General features: G+C 40.4%; 1 protein-coding gene across 1 annotated transcript in view; it reads right to left on the bottom strand.

The window, feature by feature from the left end:
- DCAF1 (DDB1 and CUL4 associated factor 1) overlaps positions 1-22746 on the bottom strand; it is a 52253-nt gene that overhangs the window by 25495 nt on the left and 4012 nt on the right. Inside the window, exons 2-9 of the mRNA XM_039319501.1 lie at positions 11844-11961; positions 10286-10362; positions 6641-6714; positions 5532-5645; positions 3900-4037; positions 2945-3418; positions 2293-2394; positions 506-664 (exon numbers count right to left, since the gene is read on the bottom strand). Of these exons, the coding sequence (XP_039175435.1) occupies positions 506-664; positions 2293-2394; positions 2945-3418; positions 3900-4037; positions 5532-5645; positions 6641-6714; positions 10286-10362; positions 11844-11953 (1248 nt within the window). The 5' untranslated portion in view covers positions 11954-11961. The remainder of the gene's footprint in view (positions 1-505; positions 665-2292; positions 2395-2944; positions 3419-3899; positions 4038-5531; positions 5646-6640; positions 6715-10285; positions 10363-11843; positions 11962-22746) is intronic.

Here is a 22746-nt window from a genome sequence, read left to right as displayed (position 1 = left end):
AGTAGTTGAAACCGACAATCAAAACCAAAACAACACACCACAGAATTCTGATTAAAAAATATTAAAATTTGTGCAATTCTTTCTGCAGAACTAGTGGATATATCTTGCTGAAATAGAGTTGAATAAAATCCATGTGTTGTTATGAATGAATAAGTGTGTTCCTTAAGTATTGTTGTCTTTAGGTAGTGTGAACAGAGACTCTGGCACATTCATTGTCAAGCCAAATTAAAAAATGTATAATGTGTCTCCCCTGCTGAAATTATCCGGACAGTGTCTGCAAGCAATAGAACTCACTTTTCAATAAAGATATATATTTTATTGATGATCTGTTCTCAACTTCAGCAGCTTATTAGTAACCATTACCCTGTTATAAGCTATCACACAAATGTAGTCAAAATATTTATGCTGGAATTCCCAAAAGGTGAGGATAGCAGGAATATTCTAGTCCCCACTTAGAATATGCAAACCCTTTTCAAAGCGTACTGGTGGCAGGATGTGCTCTTACCCTTTCCATGGCATCCTGATTGTAAGACAAATAGTATAAACACATGGAGACACCTGTGGCTGCCATAGAAGGGCGAGGAATCTCCAGCAGCTTCTGCACTCCTCCGTGAGCAACAAACTCCGTTGCAAACTTGTTGTGGAGCAGCAGAGACGCCAAATACTGCAGATGAATGCATAAAATCACTGTCAATTATAAGGCAAGTAGGCTAATGATAATTAACCTAGCAAAGCTTTCCACTGCAAATGAAATATTCTTTCTTGTGTCCTGTAAAAAATTGAGAACGAGATTTCCCTCCATTGGTCTTTAAGAAAAACTGTAATTTAAATAAGAACAGGTTCCAATTCAAATGCTTTTCTAAGTTTAAATAGACAATGCACTGCCTCCAAACACTATATAACATTACATAATTGTCCATATTTAAATATACAAATTTATTTGGAGTATCAATATATGTCAATCTTCTGGTAACTACCAGAATTGAAAATGCTTCTTCCAAACACAAATCTCACAAAATCTCTTCAGCAAGATGGACTGAACTGGAATCAGTAGTAACACAAGAATCCTAGCAAGTGCTTTCAGTTTAGGATCAATATCTATGTGCATGAATAAGTTTTTTCTTCAGAATCTTGCATCTGTAAAATTCTCTAGTTGTGAGCTCTAACACAGGAAGTCCTTGACTTACAACAGTTCATTTAATGACTGTTCAAAATTATAACTGAAAAAAGTGACTTATGACCATTTTCACAGTTACATTTGCAGCATCCCCATGCTCATGTGATCAAAATTCAGACCCTTGGCAACTGGTTCATACTTATGACCACTGCTGTGTCCCAAGGTCACCTTTTGCAACCTTTGGACAAGCAAAGTCAATGGGGAAGTCAGATTCACTTAATAACCGGGTTACTAACTTATCAACTGCAGTGATTCGCTTAACAACTGTGGCAAGAAATGTTGTAAAATGGGGCAAAACTCACTTAACAAATGTCTCGCTTAACAACAGAAATTTTGGGCTCAGTTGTGATCGTAAGCTGAGGACTGCCTGTATTTTGAATAGAAGATTCACGATCGGTTGCAGATCAGGGACGTTCGGTTAACGCTTTCTTTTTAAATTAATTTGCAAGCTGCTTTTTAAGCGATATTCTACGAGATGGATTTATACTAAAGGGAAAAGAAAAGCCAAATCTTCTGGATACCCTGTAACTATACTGCACAGCAAGGAAGTAGCAATCTTCAGGCAAAATGCAGTATAGAATGAAAGAACATTTTTCCCTCACCACACCAGGATTACGGGGCAGATCCCAAGTAAGATATTCCCTAGAAGACAGGTCCTGGTACCCTCAAGCCATACCACAAGGCAGGAGCAGGTGAGAGAATCAAGGTGAGAGTGGAGGTTTGGAACATCCAGCTTTTCACTCTGATCAATATTTCAACATTTATAACATACGTAAGAACTCTGTAAGCCTTGACATCACTGAAACACCTTTTGTCTTTAATCTGGAGCACTGTACAGACCTTAAAATATATATCTTGTAAAGAGCAGAAACAAGGCGTAAATATTTCAAAGCCTTAAAGAAGCTGATGCTCCTGCTGTACCAGTTGTGTTTTCTTGATACAAGTCCAACTTCTTCCAGACTGGCACCTTTCAGATAGGCTGAACTTCAGTACCCATAATCTTCCATCTACTCAGCAATGGGGAAACGTGGTTAGAATAAGAAGCCAACTGGATTACAGATATTGAGCCACAATGCCTCCTCTGTGAACAAACAGTTTGTAGTGCTATCATTTACCTTTAGGGCTTCAAAAGTAAGCAGCACGTCATTGGTCCGTTTCAAGTCAATATAGAACATCATCAACTCTCTTGATCCAAGCTGCATGAAGATAGGCAGCAACTGTTGGGGAAATGTACAAAATAGTTTAAAATAGACATCTTAAATATTTTCTCTCTCTTAAATTTAGAAGCAGCCAGATACAAAGTATGGTTGACCAAGATTTCTGCTGCATAATCTTGAGAATGACGCTTACTATGCAGCTAGCCATTTCCTCTCATATATTTTTAGATTAAAATATGTAGCAAGGGGGAGAAAAAAAGCAAGATTGTTGTTCTGTTAGATTACTTCAGTATTTCTTTTCAACACATGCATTATTTATAATATGATCTATTTTTCTTTATAATTAAGGGGTCTGTATAATGTGGGTATTTTTCTTTATAGTAAAGGGGTATTTATAATATGATCTATACATTAACATCCTGTCCTAAGGCAAGCACATAACAAAGCACAGTTAATTGGAAGAACAGCTCCAACGATTATCTTTGCTCTTTGCAGAATAACTCTGGGTAAGAATGTACCTTGAACCGATTATGATTCTCCGTTATAAAGTTTAATTTCTTCCTAAAAGAAATGCAATTATCATTGTTTCCTTCTGCTTTTTTAAACCTACCTCTTGATACTCCCCTAAGGGAGTCAGATACTGCAGGATCAGTCTTTGCTCTATGCCAGGGGTCAAGGGACAGAGGTTATAATTTGTGCCAATCACCCAAGGAGACATCTCAGACCAGCTGCTGTTAGATAGTTCAACAAACACCCTTTCTGATTCAGAAGAGAAGCCGAGTTTTTGTTTTGCTTTCCGGAAATTCTCCTTTTCGTGTTGCTTCCCTGATTTTTTGACAGCAGAGTTTACCCGACTACTCGTCTTGTGATTTGAATCAAGGTTAAATGAAATCTCCATGTCCCCTGTCACTTCCTCCTGCTCACCATCCACGGCCATCTCCCCATAATCCATGTCCACAGCTTCTTCATCGAGAGGCAGCAAGGGGTCGGATGGCACTTTTCGAGGACTGGGACGCTTATTTTCATGTTTTGTGTTCATTTCAATGACTTGCAGCTCTCGTAATCGTTGAAGGACAAAGGCCACCTTTCATAAAGAGTTGAACATGCATCATTTTAACACAGTTCTACTATACTGAAATCAGTTTGCCCAAAGAAACTCAAACCCATTATAATTATGCCGTTCACTTTCCCAAAAGAAAACACAAGAGGAGTAGCAAAAAAAAAAAAAAACCCTAGTGTTAATTTCAAGTATTAATTTTTTTAAACACACTAACTTTGCAAACTTAAGGTCCCTTATTAATATTCTAATATTGTGAAGGAGAACAGGAAACTGGAGTCGGGGAAAAATTCTCTTGCAAAACCAAACATACCGATATATGAATCCACTTGCAAAGAAGGACATTTCTAAAATTTGCTATAGAACACTAATATGCAATATTACTGCAGGTTTTTTTTACAATCATTGTGATAAGGCTTCAAGGGCCAAATAAAAAGCTTAGAGCTTTCTGCTCCAATCACACTGCCCAATACTTGTCTACAATATGTTATGGATATTTCCTGTTTACCAGTTGGGAATTCTCATCTCTATAGTTGGCGGCAATATCTTGATTCTCCATGGCACCTCCAAGCAATCCAGTTGCAAATGTCCTTAAAGGCTGATCAGCTTCTCGTGCCCACTTGAAGAGATTCTCAACAATGCCTTCCTAGAGTAAAGGGGGGACAAGAGAGGAGTATTTAGGCAAGTTAAATTCTTCGCAGCTTACATTCCAATATAACATCTACTCACGTATAAGTGCCATTATCACTTTTCATATTGAAAAAGCAAATGAAGTTGTTGATATGATCAACATTTAAAGTAATGAATGCATATCTGGAATTATTTTTTAAGCTATAGTTTCCTTTGAATTTTTTGGGAGTAAGACTTCTTTCTAAAAAAAGGACAGGCATTTGTTAAACTGGACAGCAACATCATTTTTCATCAAAATTGTTGCTGTCAAACATGAAGAAATGTCTGGCAATGCGTTGGAATTTTAAAAGCATATACAGTTTCTCTGCATGTTGGCATATAATTCAGAAACTCAGTGCAAAAATAATTCTATTCTGGCTACCTACTGCAAACTGTACTGGGAACTGTGTGGTCATGGAAATTTATAGATCACACAGAAGAGACACTCAATGTAAAGCCAAAAATTCTTGGTCATAGTATGAACTGCAATGTGGATTGTCAGTATGGTAAACCACTATTATCCATTCATTCCTATCTGTTCGTCTCTTCATGAAAACAACAAATAAAAAAGGAAAGCTTTGCGCATTGTGCCCAATTGCAGCTATTCTATAACTAATGAAAAGCAACTGAAACACTAATCCTAGCAACTCTTGGCATATCAATACCATTCAACAGAAAACTGTGCCTTGATTTCTGCAAATATCAACTCTCAGAGAATATAAGAAATATAAAATGATGGTGGTACGGTGATTGGAATGCAGTGTTGCAGGCTAATTCACTGCTTACTCCAGGAGTTCGCTTCTGAGCGGCTCAAAGTTGAATCAGCCTTCCATCCTTCCGTGGTCGGTAAAATGAGGAGCCAGATTGTTGGGGGCAACATGCTGACTCTGTAAACCGCTTAGAGAGTTTTGTAAAGCACTATGCAGCAGTATATGAGTCTACTGCTATTTTACATGCATGAATTTGAATGTACATAAATATAAACACAACTAAGAAATATAGAACTATTTTATTATTTATTTATATGTCTTATTTATTAACAGCCTATTTCCCGGGGAGAAGGGCTCTGGGCGGTTTATATTTATATCTACCGCATGTAGGGAATGAGGGCAACTGTAGCTTGCTGTGGGGCATCCCAAGCAAATATTTACAGCGCAGGTTTTTTATTTTATTTTTAGTGTGTTATGATTATTTTATAGATATTGGTTTTATTGTTGCTATGAGATGCCAAGAATTACTTAAGAAGGGTGGCCACGTAAATCTTTTAAATAAATGAACAAAAGTTTAGCCTTCAAAATAAAAGTAACTATCCTCTGAGTCAGTTAACTGATATAGTGTCCAACTGTGGCAGAAGCAAAGTTCTCAGCTATCAGGAATTCATTCTTCTTATCAGCCTCCCAAACCTGTCAGAGCAGAGTCTACTAAGATCTGCACCGTTTTGCTTCGAGGGCTGCCTTCCTATCTCCCATACCTTCTCCTGAAAGACAACAGCAGTTTCCAGCCCAGGCATAATGTCCAACAGAAGTCGGCAGGCAGCTGTGTTCAATGGTGGTTCTCTGCTTGTCATGACATAAGCATTTACCAGCTAAAAGAAGAAGAAAAGTTTTTAGCTTATTTCTGAAAGAAAAAAAAAATGACATGTCAGATCTGTATGCCTTTCTACTTATGGGAAGAACGCCAGTCCAACAGAGGCTGCATTTGAAGAAGGAAGAAAACTGAATTTGACTATTCCTTTCTCCTACAATGTTTTATTCATAGGATCACTGACTCTCTGGAGCAAATAGTTTCATGACAAGGTATGCTGCGAAAAAGTTAAATTTGCAAAAATCAATCATATTTCATGAGCCAAGAACCACCCACAGGAAAAAAAAAGTTTTCAAATCTATATTATGCTTTATTACTATTAGCAATTTTTTAAAAGTCGAATTGTTTACGTTTAAAGCTCCTCTATTAGCACTGTAAAAGTCTTGATAGCCTTAAGTTACATAGAAACAAAAGATAAGATTACAATGCAATTCTAAGAGCATTTACTTAAAATTTAAGTATACTTTATTCAACTGTGCCACTTTTGCATAGCATTCTGCTGCATATATTACATATTTAAGAATAACAACCTATCCAGGCATTTGGATTCTTCAAAACACTAGTCTTTATCTGTTTTTGCAAAATATAAGGTTCAAAATTAGAGCTGAAGTTCACTTGTCATTGTACATAAATTCTTTCAGTTTATGTGGAATCTATTTCAATTTGAATAACCACCTTTAATTTGTATGTAATTTCCTGGAAAATAAAGGAGGAGGCAAAAGGCCCTTTGGTAGACAGAGAGACAGACAGACAGCGATAATAAGGAAAAGACTCTTTTATACTGCTTGCATTGTGATTTGAATAAATCAGACTTAGGCAAATTTTATACTAAGTTTTGGAAATTACATTCCTTTTTTAACAGAGAATGAATCTAAAACAAAATGAACCCCTTAACACACCTTTAGCATCTTGGCAAAAAAAAACTACTAAGTAACAAGTTACTAGCTACCAGTTGCGAAATAGAAATCTATACATAAATTCAAAGGGCAAACCCACTGCATTCATGAAATCATCATTCTTGAAAAGAATCCTCAGCAAGTGTCCAAGCATACATTTTGGGTCTGCTCGACCTGTAAACAGACAGACAACAGTATCAATTAATAGACCACACTCACTGGCAAAACTATGTAGAAACAATACAAAGAAAACAAAACAAGCATGTAAAACGTTAGCTAACTGAAGTTAAATATGATTAATTAAATATCTTGGCAATTCAAAAATTTCCACCCACAAATCAATGGAAGTGAAATACTGGCATTGGATTTAGGTAGGAAATTTGTATTGACAAAATTATGTAATTATAATTTAATTTTACAAACCTATTTGACTAAAACAAGTCTTCTAATCTAAACTGTTGGCCAATAACTGTTAAGTAGCTTGTCTTAATGAAAAGTCCAGTATGTCCAGGGGAAAAAAAGAACATTAAAATAGTTTTGCAATCAGCTTATTCTTTTCATGTTTCTTACTTTTTAAAGTTATACACTGTCCAAAATCTTATGGAACTGGGCAGCCTTCTAAATTAGATAGATATAGAGAGAGACTCACGTCATACACCTATGGTTATTCAACATTTATAACATACATAAGAATCTCTTATAAGTTTTAAATAACATTTGACATGTGGACAAGTTATTTTTTTGGTAGGTGAAAAAATTACAATACAGTTGCACAATCTGTACTGTACAATTATAATATAGTTGTACAATCACAGTCCATATCTTAAGTTATAGAAAGACACTTCAATTAGTTGAAAAATCACCTTCTATTTGTTTTATAAGAGCAGATTTTTCACTTTTTTATCCCAGGCCTCCCATAAAGCACTTAAAGTCAGTTTCCATGTATTTTAAATTTGTTTAAAGATATTTCTCTAGAATATTTTAAGAAGCAAGGAGAATTACAGAAACTCCAAAAAGAAATTTAGTTGCATGCTGTTGTTAACATAATTGTTATTATGTTGATTTAGAGAAATCACCCACAAAGGGACCTTACTATTTGAAGGACTACCTTCCCCTGCGACTAATCTGTCTATCCTAGCAGATGGGAGGCATGTTCGGGCTCCCTTTTCTGAAATGTTGCCATCTACCATCGCCGTACTCAGCGAGTGGTCCTCAATGGAACTGCATCTATATGGAGGGAAGTGTGTAGTGGGGTGCCCCAGGGCTCTGTTCTGGGCCCAGTGCTCTTCAACATCTTCATCAACGATTTGGACGAAGGGATAGATGGGAAACTCATCAAATTTGCAGACAACACCAAGCTGGCAGGAATAGCCAACACTCCAGAAGATAGGCTTAAGATACAGAAGGATCTGGACCAGCGGTTCTCAACCTATGGGTCGCGACCCCATTTGGGGTTGAACGACCATTTTGCGGGGGTCGCCAAACAACGTGATCCACCATTTTTCCCCCTCAGGGGGCGCCGCCGCGCATGCGCACCGCGCATGGGGGCGCCGCCGCACCCATGCACGGTGCCGCACTCATGCGCGGTGCGCATGTGCGGCACGTCCGTGTGGCCGGGGGTCGCCGTATAAAAAGGTTGAGAACCGCTGATCTGGACAGACTTGAACACTGGGCACTAACTAACAAAACGAAATTCAGTGGTGAAAAAGCAAGGGTCTACATTTAGGCAAGAAAAACCAAATGCACAAGTACAGCATAGGTGGCACCATGCTCAATAGTAGTAACTGTGAGAGTGACCTCGGAGTCCTAGTAGACAATCACCCAAATATGAGCCAGCAGTGTGCTGCAGCTGCCAAAAAGGCCAACACAGTGCTAGGCTGCATTACAGAGAGATAGAATCAAGATCACGTGAAGTATTAATACCACTCTACAATGCCTTGGTAAGGCCACACTTGGAATACTGCATCCAGTTTTGGTCACCACAATGTAAAAAAGATGTTGAGACTCTAGAAAGAGTACAGAGAAGAGCAACAAAGATGATTATGGGACTGGAGGCTAAAACATATAAGGAACGGTTGCTAGAATTGGGTATGTCTAGTTTAACGAAGAGAAGGACAAGGGGGGACATGATAGCAGTATTCCAATATCTCAGGGGCTGCCATAAAGAAGAGGGAATCAAGCTATTTTCCAAAGCACCTGAAGCAGGACAAGAAGCAACGGGTGGAAACTAATCAAGGAGAGAAGCAATCTAGAACTAAGGAGAAACTTCCTGACAGTGAGAACAATTAATCAGTGGAACAGCCTGCCTCCAGAAGCAGTAAATGCTCCAACACTGGAAGTTTTTAAGAAGAGACTGGACAGCCATTTGTCCGAAATGGTGTAGGGTTGGACTAGATGAGCAGGGGGTTGGACTAGATGACCTCCAAGGTCCCTTCCAACTTTACTACTACTATTATTATTAAATTCTGGGGTTATACCAGGACCTTGCAAGTGTGCCTTCTTCATGTTTGCCCCTACCTTATGGAACACCCTCCCCCAGATGATTTGGCTGCCACTCCCACCCCTTTCAGCTTTCCAAAAAGGTCATCAAGGCCTGGCTTTTTATCCAGGCACTTGGGTAGATTGATGGCATTTAGGACTGGTTGCTGGAGGATTCCCAGATGATTGAAGCACCATGGTTTATTTTATAGCTTTGCATTTTTTTTATGGTTCTGTGGTTTTATTGTTGTTGTGAGCCATCTAGAGTCGTGCTTTAAGGTGAGCAACCATACAAATCTTTAAAATAAATAAATAATTTTTAGACTTCAAAATAAAAGCAGTTATAAGTCGAATTAATTAACTGGTACATTTTCAACATTTATCTGGGAGAACCAAAGAGAAAGTTATTGAATAAGCCATCTACTATTTGCTTTCATTAAAATATATATAAGCAACATTTCTGAAAAGACAGCAGATATTGTGATGCTATGCCTCCATGGTTTTATTTTGTCCTTTTATTTAAAAAACATTGGGTAAATTCAAATACGTGCTGTTACAGGTAGTCCTTGACTTACAACCGTTCATTCAGCAACCATCTGAAGTTATGACAGTGCTGAAAAAGTGACTTATAACTAATCCTCATTCTTATGACTGTTGTAGCATCCCTGTGGTCAGGGATTGCAATCAGGTGCTTGGCAACCATCTCACATTTACCTGGAGGAGAGGTGGAGCAAATTGGAGGACTAGTCTACGGGCAGAAGACGAAGAAAACCCATTGGTGGATTCTCGTCATGTTGGAGAAACAAAGATTTTAAAATCAGGTTTGGTGATGTAATGTCTCGCTTAACAACTGCCTCGCTTAATAATAAATTTTCCAGTCCTAATTGTTATTGTATGTTGAGGATTATCTGTATGACTCATGGCTTGATGTCTTAATGTGGTGCCCAAATAGTATCAGTTAGTTTACATGGATTGCTTAAAGACAGTAAGCCATAATTTTACGTATTTTTTTTTGTTTTACTGTCTGCAACTGTGGTTGAGAATGTGTGAAAATGTGCCTCAGGCTTATTTGTGGTTTTCTTGCTTAGCCCATTTAAAAAAAAAAAAAACCTTCTACCAATCCTCTAGTTAATTCAGAGAGAGACAAAAGAGAAGCACTAAACAGAAACTATGATAATTTGCTCCTTCGTAGGATTCTGATTGGCTCAGAAAAAACATGGCTTAAGATGATGTATAAACATAGATAAATGTTTTCTTCTCAGTTTACCGGGATGCCTATCATCAAATGGATCTGGATCTCGTTTGCGATACTCTTCTGTCTCCTTTTCAATCAATTCTGACATTCTAGAAATAGAAAAACACACCAGTAATTTGCATTTCCCTTTTTTAAAAGTTGCTCTTTTAATATTTGAATTGTTAAAATTAGAAAATCATGACGAACCAAGATTCTACTTGGACTTCATATGATCAGGACATTACAGGTAGTCCTTGATGAAATGACCATTTGAAGTTACAATGATGCTGAACAAGGAGGTCTTACTCCTTGTAGTTATGGCCATTGCAGCATTCCCATGGCCACATGATTTGAGCTCTTGGCAAATGGCTCACAATTACAGCCGCCCAGACTTTGCTTGATGGTGAAATGGATGGCATGTAGATTTCATTAATTACTTATTACAGTTGCAGTGCATTGCAGTGATACGATTGCTATTTGAGATTTTCACAACCATCTTCTGATTAGCAGAGTCAATGAGGAAGTCAATAGGTCCTAAACGGAAACCATGTGACCGCAGAATGTTGCAACTATGCAGGATTCGCCTAACAATGGCAATTGGGACTGCCACAGCTGCTATTATAAGCCAAGATGGTCAAGTGGCATCCAACTTTATGATCACATCGTTCAGGGATGGAGTTGCCGGTCCCAATTACCATAGTTAAAGTGAGCACTATCTGTATTTAACAACATTTCAGCAAAAAGAGAGGACAAGCACTATCCTCTCTAATTAATTCATCTATCTAAAAAAAAATCTTGAAAGGTCCATGAGCTGCATAATTTCTCTACACTGTTAACTGTTTAATGCCATCTTTGCTACTTATGGGACGGCTAAGATAGGAACTGTGAGGCTTTGAGGCAATTCTCAGGCCAAAGACAGTCATATGGTAAACAAACAATAAACATACAGCTTCACAACTTCCAAATACAACCCTAAATCTCCATTAATTTGGAAAAGTGGAAGGAAGAAGCCACTCATTTAAACCCTAAGGCTGAAAGAGAATTTACATCTTCTCACTGCGGTGGGTAATCAACTCATAAGTATGGCTTCATTCCTGTCTATGATACAATTTGTCATTCCAACAAGCTGAGTCCGAGTCTTCTGCTGTGTAATCAAAAAATGAATTAAGCTATGAAGTGTCAAAAATCCGATATTTACTACCAAATCTTGGACACGGGAGCTCGATAGCAAATACTACTAGGAGCAGGAAAAGAAAGGAGCAGGTAAACTAGTCCATTGTTTTTCTGCTATTTTCTAATACTTTCACACTGCTCAAAGAGTGTGTTATTAGGCTATAATATGCAAATCACTTGATAAGGCTGTTTTGAGATTTCCTGAGATCCTCAAAGCATGTATTTCCATGCTCAGAAGATACTTCTGCACAACCAGCACATCTACCTGCCTTATCAACTGATGTGCACAAGCCTAGTAAACAGAATGTAAAAACTAAATTATATAAAAGTTTACCTGTGACTAAGCCCACTGAGATTTGCTCCTGAACGGTGCTATTTCCATAACATATTCTGTATAATTACACTTGATTATACCTACCGGGTAAGAATAGGAACCATGTCTTGACCACTGCCGTGATCTTTCTCCCATTGTTCTAGCAAAGCAGTGAGCTCAGCCTTGGAATCTACAAGCTCAGAACATGAAGTCATGACTCACTCTAAACAAAAAGAGAGAAGCAATTAAGATGAGATGAAAACATTCTCAAATCTTATTGCATTCATTTTCACAAAAAAAACATTAGATTTCAAAGGCCACATACTTTTTATAAACACAACTAAAACTGGGGAAGCTAAGATGTAAATAATAATAATAATAACAATAATAATAATAATAGTAATAGTAATAGTAGTAGTAGTAGTAGTAGTAGTAATAGTAATAGTAAAGTTAGTAAAGAAGGGACCTTGGAGGTCATCTAGTCCAACCCCCTGCTCAGGCAAGAAACCCTATACCATTTCGGACAAATGGCTGTCCAGTCTCTTCTTAAAAACTTCCAGTGTTGGAGCATTTACCGCTTCTTGAGGCAGGCTGTTCCACTGATTAATTGTTCTCACTGTCAGGAAGTTTCTCCTTAGTTCTAGGTTGCTTCTCTCCTTGATTAGTTTCCACCCGTTGCTTCTTGCCCTGCCTTCAGGCTCTTTGGAAAATAGCTTGATTCCCTGTTCTTTGTGGCAGCCCCTGAGATATTGGAATACTGCTATCATGTACCCCCTCGTCCTTCTCTTTGTTAAACTAGACATACCCAATTCCAGCAACTGTTCCTTATATTTTTAGCCTCTAGTCCCCTAATCATCTTTGTTGCTCTTCTCTGTACTCTTTCTAGAGCAGTGGTTCTCAACCTTTCTAATGCCACGACCCCATAATACAGTTCCCCATGTTGTGGTGACCCCCAACCACTTATACATCATCGGGTGCCAGGGGCCTGGCCAAAGAAAAGGGGGGAAAAATGGCAGATAGCCTTGTTTGGTGACCCCCGTGAAATGGTCGTTCGACCCCAAATGGGGTCCCGACCCACAGGTTGAGAACCACTGTTCTAGAGTCTCAACATCTTTTTTTCATCGTGGTGACCAAAACTGGATGCAGTATTCCAAGTGTGGCCTTACCAAGGCATTGTAAAGTGGTATTAATACTTCACCTGATCTTGATTCTATCCCTCTGTTAATGCAGCCTAGCACTGTGTTGGCTGCAAAAAATATCTTTGTATGCACTCATCACAAATATCTTCAGCATGTTATGTTGTCAAAACAGTATTCTCTTCTTCTATAAGACAATAATTCTATTTAATTTTATTTACATTAACTAAAATAAAAACCAGCTAATACGATTACCCTCCAATCATATTTGTAATCAATTCTCCTTCTCCCATATTAAAAACGACAACTAATTACAACTTTCAGGAGTCTCCGTGGGCCCTGATCTCTAATCCTAAAGTGTCAGATTATACAATTTTGGCTTATAAACTGCACTGGCTTTGATTCCATCAGGCTCAAAAACAAAGGGCTAATTGCTCTTTTTAATCTCTTCAGTCTAACCCCAACCCTCAATTCTCTCAGCACAAAAGATTTTAGAGATTTCATCCATTGGAAGCGTTCAGCCCACAGTAAGTTATCTGGACCAAGGAAAACATTTTTCCTCTGGAACACAAATATTTTGCCCAACACAGGAAACTGGACAAAGAGAAACTCATTAGAACACCTGCTAATTTGGACAGATATGTGGGGAGGACTCTACCTTTTTAAATGTTTTATTATTTAAACAAAAAGGCCCCAGGAACAAAGTTATCACCAGGATTCAAAAATGTTCTCAGCCCCTTCAAATGAGAAAGTAGGACTAAGGTATTATTAATGCAGGGGTGTCAAACTCAATTTCATTAAGGGCCGCATCAGCATTGCGGTTGCCCTCGGGGGGGGCCGTGTGTGTGTGACCAGGGTGGGTGCGGCCTACTGGGTGGGCGTGGATGGAGTGGGTGTGGCCTATTGGATGGGCATGGCCAGCTCTACATTGTTCGCGTCAAAGGTGCCTGTGGGGGCCTGGGCAGGAGTGGGACAGATCTGAGGGTCTCTGGCAGAAGGGGGTGGGACCGGGGCAAGGCCAAGGCATGGTCCATTTCTTCATTCCTCATAAAGGGTGACATCTCCCCAGCATGCACCCAGGGGGTGGGGCCAACGCGGCAGGGTCTGGTTCCTCGCTGTTTCTGGACGGCCTATGTCTGAATGCATTTCAGCATAGATGGCCACCACAAAATTGTACATTGGCTCCCGGCCAGCCTGGGCCAGGGTCAAGGCAGCAGGGGCTGTTTCCTCACTGTTTCCAGGATAGCTTCGCAGGCCACATGAAACCACTTCGCGGGCCACATCCGGCCCCCGGGCCTTGTGTTTGACATGCCTGGCTTAATGGATTAAAATAAATCTATACTCCATATAGTTAATTATTCATACAACCATATAAAGGAAGTTGTAAATATATGAGATAGATAGATAGATAGATAGATAGATAGATAGATAGATAGATAGATAGATAGATAGATAGATATATATATATATATATATATATATATATATATATATATATATATATATATCCCTCTGTTTTGATTGGCAAAGCTCAAAAAAAATCAATACAGAGATTCATGTCAGACCTTTGTTTGGGACTGAAAATTACATTTACTTGGATGAAAGCCAGTGTTAAGTATGATAAGGCAAAATGGGCAAATTCACAAATGTAAGTATTATGTGGATTTTTGGAGTCCCCCCCCCTTTAAACGAAAGTATGTCGCTTTTATAGTGTACATTGCAGCTTTTGTCTGTCAAAGTTTGGAAACCATATTCTGTAGTGTGGCTGGAAGGGTCATCCAGGGTCACAAAAACCCATCACTTTTGTAAACAGTTCTGATCACCTATGCCTGTCTGTTTCAAATGTTCATACACGCTGATGTAAAATGCCAAAAATATGACTAAAATCTTTGAGAACCTTACTCACAAAACCTTAAGGGGAACAAATTGAGAACAGAAAGAATGGACACATAATTTGGGAATACTGGGGTCTGAGCCTTCCTAGTGACGCAAAAGGGAAGGCATTTTTGCTCATGTAATAGGATCCCTCCTAGTAACCTACCATAAATCAGTGCTTAAACCTAAAATTCCACGTAAATCACCCATGAATTTCTCTACTTTCAGCAAGGGAAACAATAAAAGGCCTAAAAGATCTATCCATAACTAGTTACTTTTAAATTAACAAAGATTATTTCCTATAAATGGTGTTAAGATGGAGAGATAGTGTGCAGAAATGTCTGTTTCCAAAACATTATTTAACAACAGGGGAAATTCTTACCTCCTCAATGGTCCAAGGTTTTTCTAGCAGAGCATGAATCAAATTATATTTTTATTATAAATTGGTAAGAGACTTTGGGAATCGGTCTATAATAAATAAGAAAGTAGCACACTGAATGGAAAAAGATTCCTATTCAAGAGTTACTTTGAGTAGGATTCAGTATGTATGTAATAATTATTACAAAGACTTTTGAACACTGGAGCTTTTAAAGCTTAACCCAGTGTACATTGCAATTAAATAATAAAATCTGCATCTTTTCATAACTATGAGTAGTCTCATCAAAGGACTAGAACAGCGATGGCGAACCTTTTAGAGACCGAGTGCCCAAAAACTGGCCCTGCCCCCGCTCTACCCCCTGCCCTGCCTCTGCCCCCACCCCGCCTGCCCATAGGGCCACTCATTGCCTCCAGGGCCCGCTGCAGATCGCGAAGGCAACCCAGCAGCGCCATGGCGGCCACCACCTCTGCCTGTGTCCCGCAGCATCAACTGTGTGCGATGGGGCATGAGGGCAGAGTCTTGTCTATGCTGCCTGGCTGCCATGTCCTTGGCTGTGCTGCTCCGTGTGGGCCACGCTCGGGGATGGCTCTCCTCCAGGGGGGCTGCTGGTGGGGGGAGGCGAGGGTAGTGGGGGGAGGCGAGGCTGGGGCAATGGCACGTGTGCCCACAGAGAGGGCTCCAAGTGCCGCCTCTGGCACGCGTGCCATAGGTTTGCCACCACTGGACTAGAACCATACAACTATAGGCCAGCTCTACAACAAAGCATGATGCTTACAATCCCACATGGCTGGCGAATCATCTAACTACTGAATATTTGGAAACTAACATAGCAATGATTACCTGATACTGTTTATTACAAGGCAATTCGTCTCCTATACTGGTACTCCTATAGATAGATGAGGCAGAACACCACATTTGAACTCAGCTTGTTTTGTATGAAGCTCCAATTAAGAATCAGGTAGGCAGTTTGGGGGGGGGGGGGTTCTGTATCTAACACCACTAGTAGCCACCTAAAAAATGACTGTAACTAGAGTGCTTTCCAGCATCTCCAGCTAATCGACCTACAATACTACATTTCTTCTTGGAAAGATCAAAATTAGGCTCATTCACTTGTGTTTTTATTTACATTTAGATGACATTACTGAAGTGGTGCTGCCTTTAAGTGTTGAGAATTTCAGCAGGTTTAGGATGCAGCAGTCAAGAGTGCTCTGAACACATCTTTTCCCAGAATTACATCTATGTATAACCCATTCTTCAGGGCATAGCCATTTCAACCACATTAATAACTAATTTGCTTCAACCCCTAATTCAAAATACTGGCCTTCAAAATCTTGACCTACCTTAGATCAGATTGCCTCAAGCAGAACCTCTTTCTTTACAAGCCTATTTTGCTACCCCATCATCACACAGAGACCCTTCCCATCCGAGTGAGTACAGATACCTGACAGGTATTTTGACTGAATAACTTAGGCTTTTCTCCTTAAAGCAGTCTACACACTAACCTCTTTTGACACGTCGCCAAAGCTTTGGAATGAAAACTTGATTTACACTGACTTATACACTGTGATATTTATTTGATCTTTTTATTTATCATATTTAAAAAAAACATCCATCTCACTCATAGAGGGAGATATTGAGAGTGTGTATATTCATACTATTTTTCTTTGGATTTTATTACATCATTTTTGGAAAAAAAATAATATTAGCAGAGCCTAGCAAGAAAACAGCTTTAGTATAAGAAAGAAACTATGAGTGAGTAAATAATTTGGACCACTCAATTATAACCATATAGTTTTCAAATCTCCAGATGTGGGAAGTGTTTTATATATAGTACATAGTCTTACTTTGGTGTATTCATATATTTCCAGTTTTTCTTCACTTTTGGGCACCGATCATATGTACATGCTAAGCTGACAGTAAATATAAAGCAAAGTGAATGATGCCATAAAACATTTCATAGGACTATTCTTGTTAGATGGAGGAGAAAGGACTTTTGGTTCTCTTGTATGATTTTGACAAACCTCATATTCAAAAAAATTCCATATAGATTCATAGCTGTGTATGTAATTGACCACAACATATTGTAAACAGCAATCTGTATTTTAAAAAAACTTTTCTCCTTTGGAACTTGCTCCCCATGTCATAAGCAAAGACCAAAATTCTGTCTACTCCAAAGATCCCCAAATTGTCAGTGGTCAACTCCTGGAACATTGCAGGTAAACTTGAGAAGAGCACAAAAGCCAAGTCACAAGACCAGGTGGTCAGGACAGGTGATCAAAGTGGGCCACAGTGAAGATCCGCACCCAAGGTCAACAGCAGTATCAGGACCTGAAAGTGGGGTCAGGAGCTCTATGGACACAAATACATTGGGGGGGGGGATGATTGATGGAGAAAAGCAAAAGACACAAAGGGTCAAGGTTAGGAGGAGGCAAACAGACAGGCATGCTAAGAGCTGAGCCTAAAGCCAACAGCAACACTGGAGCTGAGGAATGTCTATAGGCTGGATGTAAGAGGGCAGAGCAGGAAGACCTGGATCGCAAAAGACAAGAGCTTCCACTTCCCTCTGGTCTCCGACGATCCATTCAGATAGGTTACCCTGTTCCAGTGAAACAGCAGAAGAAACATGACACAGGTAGTCCTCGACTTACAATGGTCATTTACTGACCATTCGAAGTTATAGCAACACTGAAAAAAATGACTTATGGACGTTTTTCACACTTATGAACGTTGCAGCATCCCCACGGTCAGGTGATAAAGATTTAGACACTTGGCAACTGACTCATATTTATGTCGGTTGCAGTGTCCCGGGGTCATGTGATCCCCTTCTGTAACTTTCTGACAAGCAAAGTCAATGGGGAAGCCAGATCCGTTTAACAACCAGGTTACTAACTTAACAACTGCAGTGATTCACTTCACAACTGGGGCAAGAAAGGTTGTAAAATGAGGCAAAACTCATTTATCTATATCGCTTTGTTGTTAGTTGCGAAGTCGTGTCCGACCCATCGCGACCCCATGGACGACGTTCCTCCAGGCCTTCCTGTCCTCTACCATCTTTTGGAGTCCATTTAAGCTCAGGCCTACTGCTTCAGTGACTCCATCCAGCCACCTCATTCTCTGTCGTCTCTTTCTTCTATTGCCCTCAATCTTTCCCAGCATTAGGCCCTTCTGCAGTCCTTCCTTCTCATTAGGTGGCCAAAGTATTTGAGTTTCTTAGCAACAGAAATTTTGGGCTCAGTTGTAATTCTAAGTTGCGGACTACCTGTTCTCAAATGGAAAGGAAGCCTAATACAGTTGCTGGTTTTTCCAGCCAAAGTGAGACTGGTGACCCCCTTCGAATTTTGTAACCTCTAGACAAAGCTGGATCATAATCAAAATATGGTCTGACAGCAGAAGTCTTGTTTTATCAATATGACAGCCAATTCTATTCCAGGAGTTTCCAATCTAGTTTCCATCAGAAACTAGGTTCCTCTCTCCAATCTGGCATTCTCAACATGATCGTTCCTTCCTGGAGGGTCACACCTGGGTGACCTGCATCCCAGCTCTTGGGAACAGGTTTCCAAAGCTCCATCCACAACATCCAAAGCCATGTAAGAACTCAGCCCTTCCTTTTCTGGACAAGTTGGCAGTGGAAACAAATTCTGGCAGGACTCCAGTTTTAAGTATATAAGGGAATATATAATTGAATAAGGGATCTTTTCAATACTAAACTGCCAGCTAACACTCAGCACTACTCAGGAGTAGCGGGTTTTTTCCCCCATTAGGATGGTTCAAACAAATTAATATATCATTTTAGGGGATTATGATACCACAAAATTTGAGAATCCTAATCTGACCCATCATGTTTCCATGGTGGCTACTCTGACCCATCATGTTTCCATGGTGAAAAGCCCTTAAGTAACATATGATAGCCTTTCCCAGCAACTGCTATTGAAACATAAATTGCTTCTGATATTGAAATTAACATACATCCATTGCAGCTTTTGACATCTTTAACCTTCTCAAAAGTCTGCAATCTCCTTCAAAATGATCCAGGTTGGTAGCTATTTTTTTCATCAACCACATATTTCTAGGTAGAAAAGAATGGTGATGAATAACTTGGCAAGAGATCAGATGAAACATAATAACGTAGCAGTAAAAACATACAACCCAAGGCTCAGAAATATATAATGCATCACAAGGAAAAAGAGGGAATTTTAACTTGTAAGATTTGATCACTGGAATAACGTAAAAATTTAATGAGTCATCTTATTGTTTCTTCTAAAAATATTCATATGCATACAGCATTTTAAAAATACATTTCTAAAGGAGTTCACTTATACGGCAAACAAGGAATTTCTCACCCATATGGGTGGTACGTGTCTTCCTCAATTTTGGGTCTTCTACCAGAGCCTAAGAGTTTGAGAGTCCTGCACATTATCTTAGCTATTCTTAACACTGAACTCCTTTAGACAGATAAATCTAATGATGTTTCTGGGATCTGTTGGAGCCACAGCATCTAGTGATGGTTAGGACCACTTTGGCCTTCCAATATCTCAGGGGCTGCCACAAAGAAGGAGTCAAGCTATTCTCCAAGGCGCCTGAAGGCAGGACAAGAAGCAACGGATGGAAACTAATCAAGGAGAGAAACAACCTAGAACTAAGGAGAAACTTCCTGACAGTTAGAATAATTAACCAGTGGAACAACCTGCCTCCTGAAGTGGTGAATGCTCCAACAATGGAAGTTTTTAAGAAGAGACTGGACAGCCATTTGTCTGAAATGGTATAGGGTTTCCTGCCTGAGCAGGGGGTTGGACTAGATGACCTCCAAGGTCCCAACTTTATTATTATTATTATTAATTATTATCCACATCCTCTCTAGTTCTTTCTTTAGACCGTGGTACTTCTCCAGCTTGTCATTCTCCTTCTCCCTGATGTTGCTGTCATTTGGCACCACTTCACCTATCATCACTGCCATCTTCTGATCTTTGTCTACTACCATGATGTCTGTTTGTCTGGCCAATACCTATTTGTCTATCTAGATCCAGAAGTCCCACAGGATCTTAGCCCTGATATACTCCACAATCCTATGTGGAATCTCCCATCTGGACTTGGGAGGATCTAGCCCATACACTGTGCAGATGCTCCTGTACACAATACCAACTACTTGGTTGTGCTGTTCACTGTATGATGTTCCTGCCTGCCTCTCTGAGTCTGCCTTTGAGGCCTCTCTGAATAATCTGCCACTGGTCTTGCCTAATGTGGTAGATCCTTCCTTCTATGGATCTGGTGCTGAGTACCTATTCTTGTGTTGCAGTGATCAATGCCTCAGTGCTGTCTTTTAGTCTAGCCCCTTCCAGCCACTGGTAGAATTTCCCAATGTTAGCCACTTCAGTTTTCTGTCTATGGTACAACCCATGTAGGGTCTTTCTAGACTTGCCCTGTCTCTTCTTCTTCTTGATCTTCCTCCCATGTCTGCTACTGACTCGGGCATTCTCTCAGCAGCTCATCTTTGAGTGCCATTGTACTGTTGTATTCCCGCATACTCTGGGTTTCGTCCAGGACAATGAGGTTGACACTCATTAGACCCCACCACCCTCTTTCCACTTGGTATACAGTCTCTCGGTTTTGGACTTGGGGTGGAAACTTCCAGACATTGTGAAGAAATTCAAGTTTTTCACATCGGCAGCTTCCATGTCTTTCTTTGGCTATCTGATGACTGGCAGGGTTTTTGTCGATGGCAAAAAACGTGATCTTCCTAGCTCTTCAGAACCTGTCTTATCTTTCGGGGATAGTTGGATGTTGCTATCTTCCTTGCTTTCTGATAATGATTTCCATGCAACTGTGGCATCTTAGGCACCTGTGGCTGATCTATATATCTCTTAAGTGGACCAACCAATCAGTTTTAATTACCTTCTCTCTCTTGACTACCATCCGGCCATCTTCATTCTAAATGACATACAAATATCCTCACTTATCGTGTTTCCTTGAAAATAAGACCCAGTCTTATATTTTTTTGCCTCCAAAAGAGGCATTAGGTCTTATTTTCAGGGAATGTCTTATTTTTCCCCACTATCTTGCCTTGCGGCAGCGGCACCAACAGCCCCATTCAGCAGGAGCCCACGTGACTGCCACCAGCCCACTTCTGCAGCCATTCATTACCACTCGCACGTGTTACCCCCAATGTCCATTGTGCCAGCAGATGCCTTCAGGAAAGGCCTCTGCAGACAGGTATGGAACCCCAGGTGGATACGAGCATCAACCCCCAGCCTCGGTCTTCAGGAAAGGCCTTTGCAGATGAGAACAGAGCCCAGGGTTGATGTGCACATCGCCCCCCCCCCAGCCTCCGTTTCAGCAACCTGGAGGGCAATGTGTGCACGCAGAGGTGAGTAGCTGTAGAAATGGGCCAGCAGCAGCCACACAAGCTCCTGCTGGACGGAGCTATTGGTGCCACCGCTGCGAGGCGAGGCAGTTGTCGGGGTGTGGGAGGAGTTAAGGGGTGTGGGGTGCATGGGGCAGCTCCACCCCCTCCACCATCTGCCTCACCTCACCTCATTGTGGCAGCACCGCAAACAACCAGATGGAATGGGCGAGCGGCCAGCTGCGCAGGCTCTTAACTGGGGCTTATTTTGGGGGAAAAATCAAGCTAGGATTTATTTTCAGGATAGGTCTTATTTTCAGGAAAACATGGTAGATCCATGTAGTTCAGCAAGTCAATGTCTTGTTCACTTTTAGCATACAATTTGATATCATCCATGAAGAGCAGTGACTAATGATACTTCCACTCTTGAACTTATATCTATATTCAGTCCTTGTGATTATCTGGCTGAGGGTTCAAGCCAATGCAGAATAATAGCAGGGACAGTACATCAGCTTGGTATATGCCATACTTGATAGACACTTGTGTGAGCTTCTTGAATTGACATCTAATATTGTCTTTCATAATCCCATTGAATTCTTGTGAAAGGTCCTTAGTGTCTGTTGACTTTGTATACCACCAAACATTCACAGCATTGAGTCGTAGGCTTTCTAGTAATCAGTACAGGCTGTGTGCTCAAATTGATCTATGTAGACTTTGAGTCTTGAGTGACTGCTCAATCTATGAATAACTGGAGTTTTGAGCCTCTGATGTTCTCAATGTGTGAGCACGCATTGCGCAGTGATCTAGATCAGAGTTCCCCAACCTTTTGCAGTTGGTGGCCCGGAGCGGGGGGAGGGGAGAAAGAAGGGATGATTTTGTGGGAGGCTAAACACATGTGCATGCACATGCGCATGCACAAACACCCACTGCAAGAGGGGGCTGTGAATGTCATGCAAGTGGGGCTGTGAGCACCTGCAACGCTTGCGGTAATATGAGTGCTTGTGCATGGGCCCACAAATACCCATGATACTCACGGTGACACTCGTGAGAATGGGGCCATGAGTGGGGCTGCAAAAGTCTGCGATGCTCATGCAAGTGGAGTTGCAAACACCTGCAACACTTGTGGTGACACTTGCACGAGTGGGGCTGTGCGTGCACACACATATGCGCGCATTGGCCAGCCATTCACACGGCCCAGTGGCCAAGCCCAGCAGTGGGCCGCGGATCAGAGTTTGAGGACCCTGATCTAGATAATGAACCTTGTATACCATGTTTCCCCAA

Source organism: Crotalus tigris, unplaced genomic scaffold (assembly GCF_016545835.1).
Source record: "Crotalus tigris isolate CLP2741 ecotype Arizona unplaced genomic scaffold, ASM1654583v1 scf7180000017601.7605149639:7615979, whole genome shotgun sequence".
Taxonomy (NCBI): Eukaryota; Metazoa; Chordata; class Lepidosauria; order Squamata; family Viperidae; genus Crotalus; species Crotalus tigris.
Note: the sequence above shows the minus strand (reverse complement) of the source record. Positions and strands in the feature narration are given on the sequence as shown.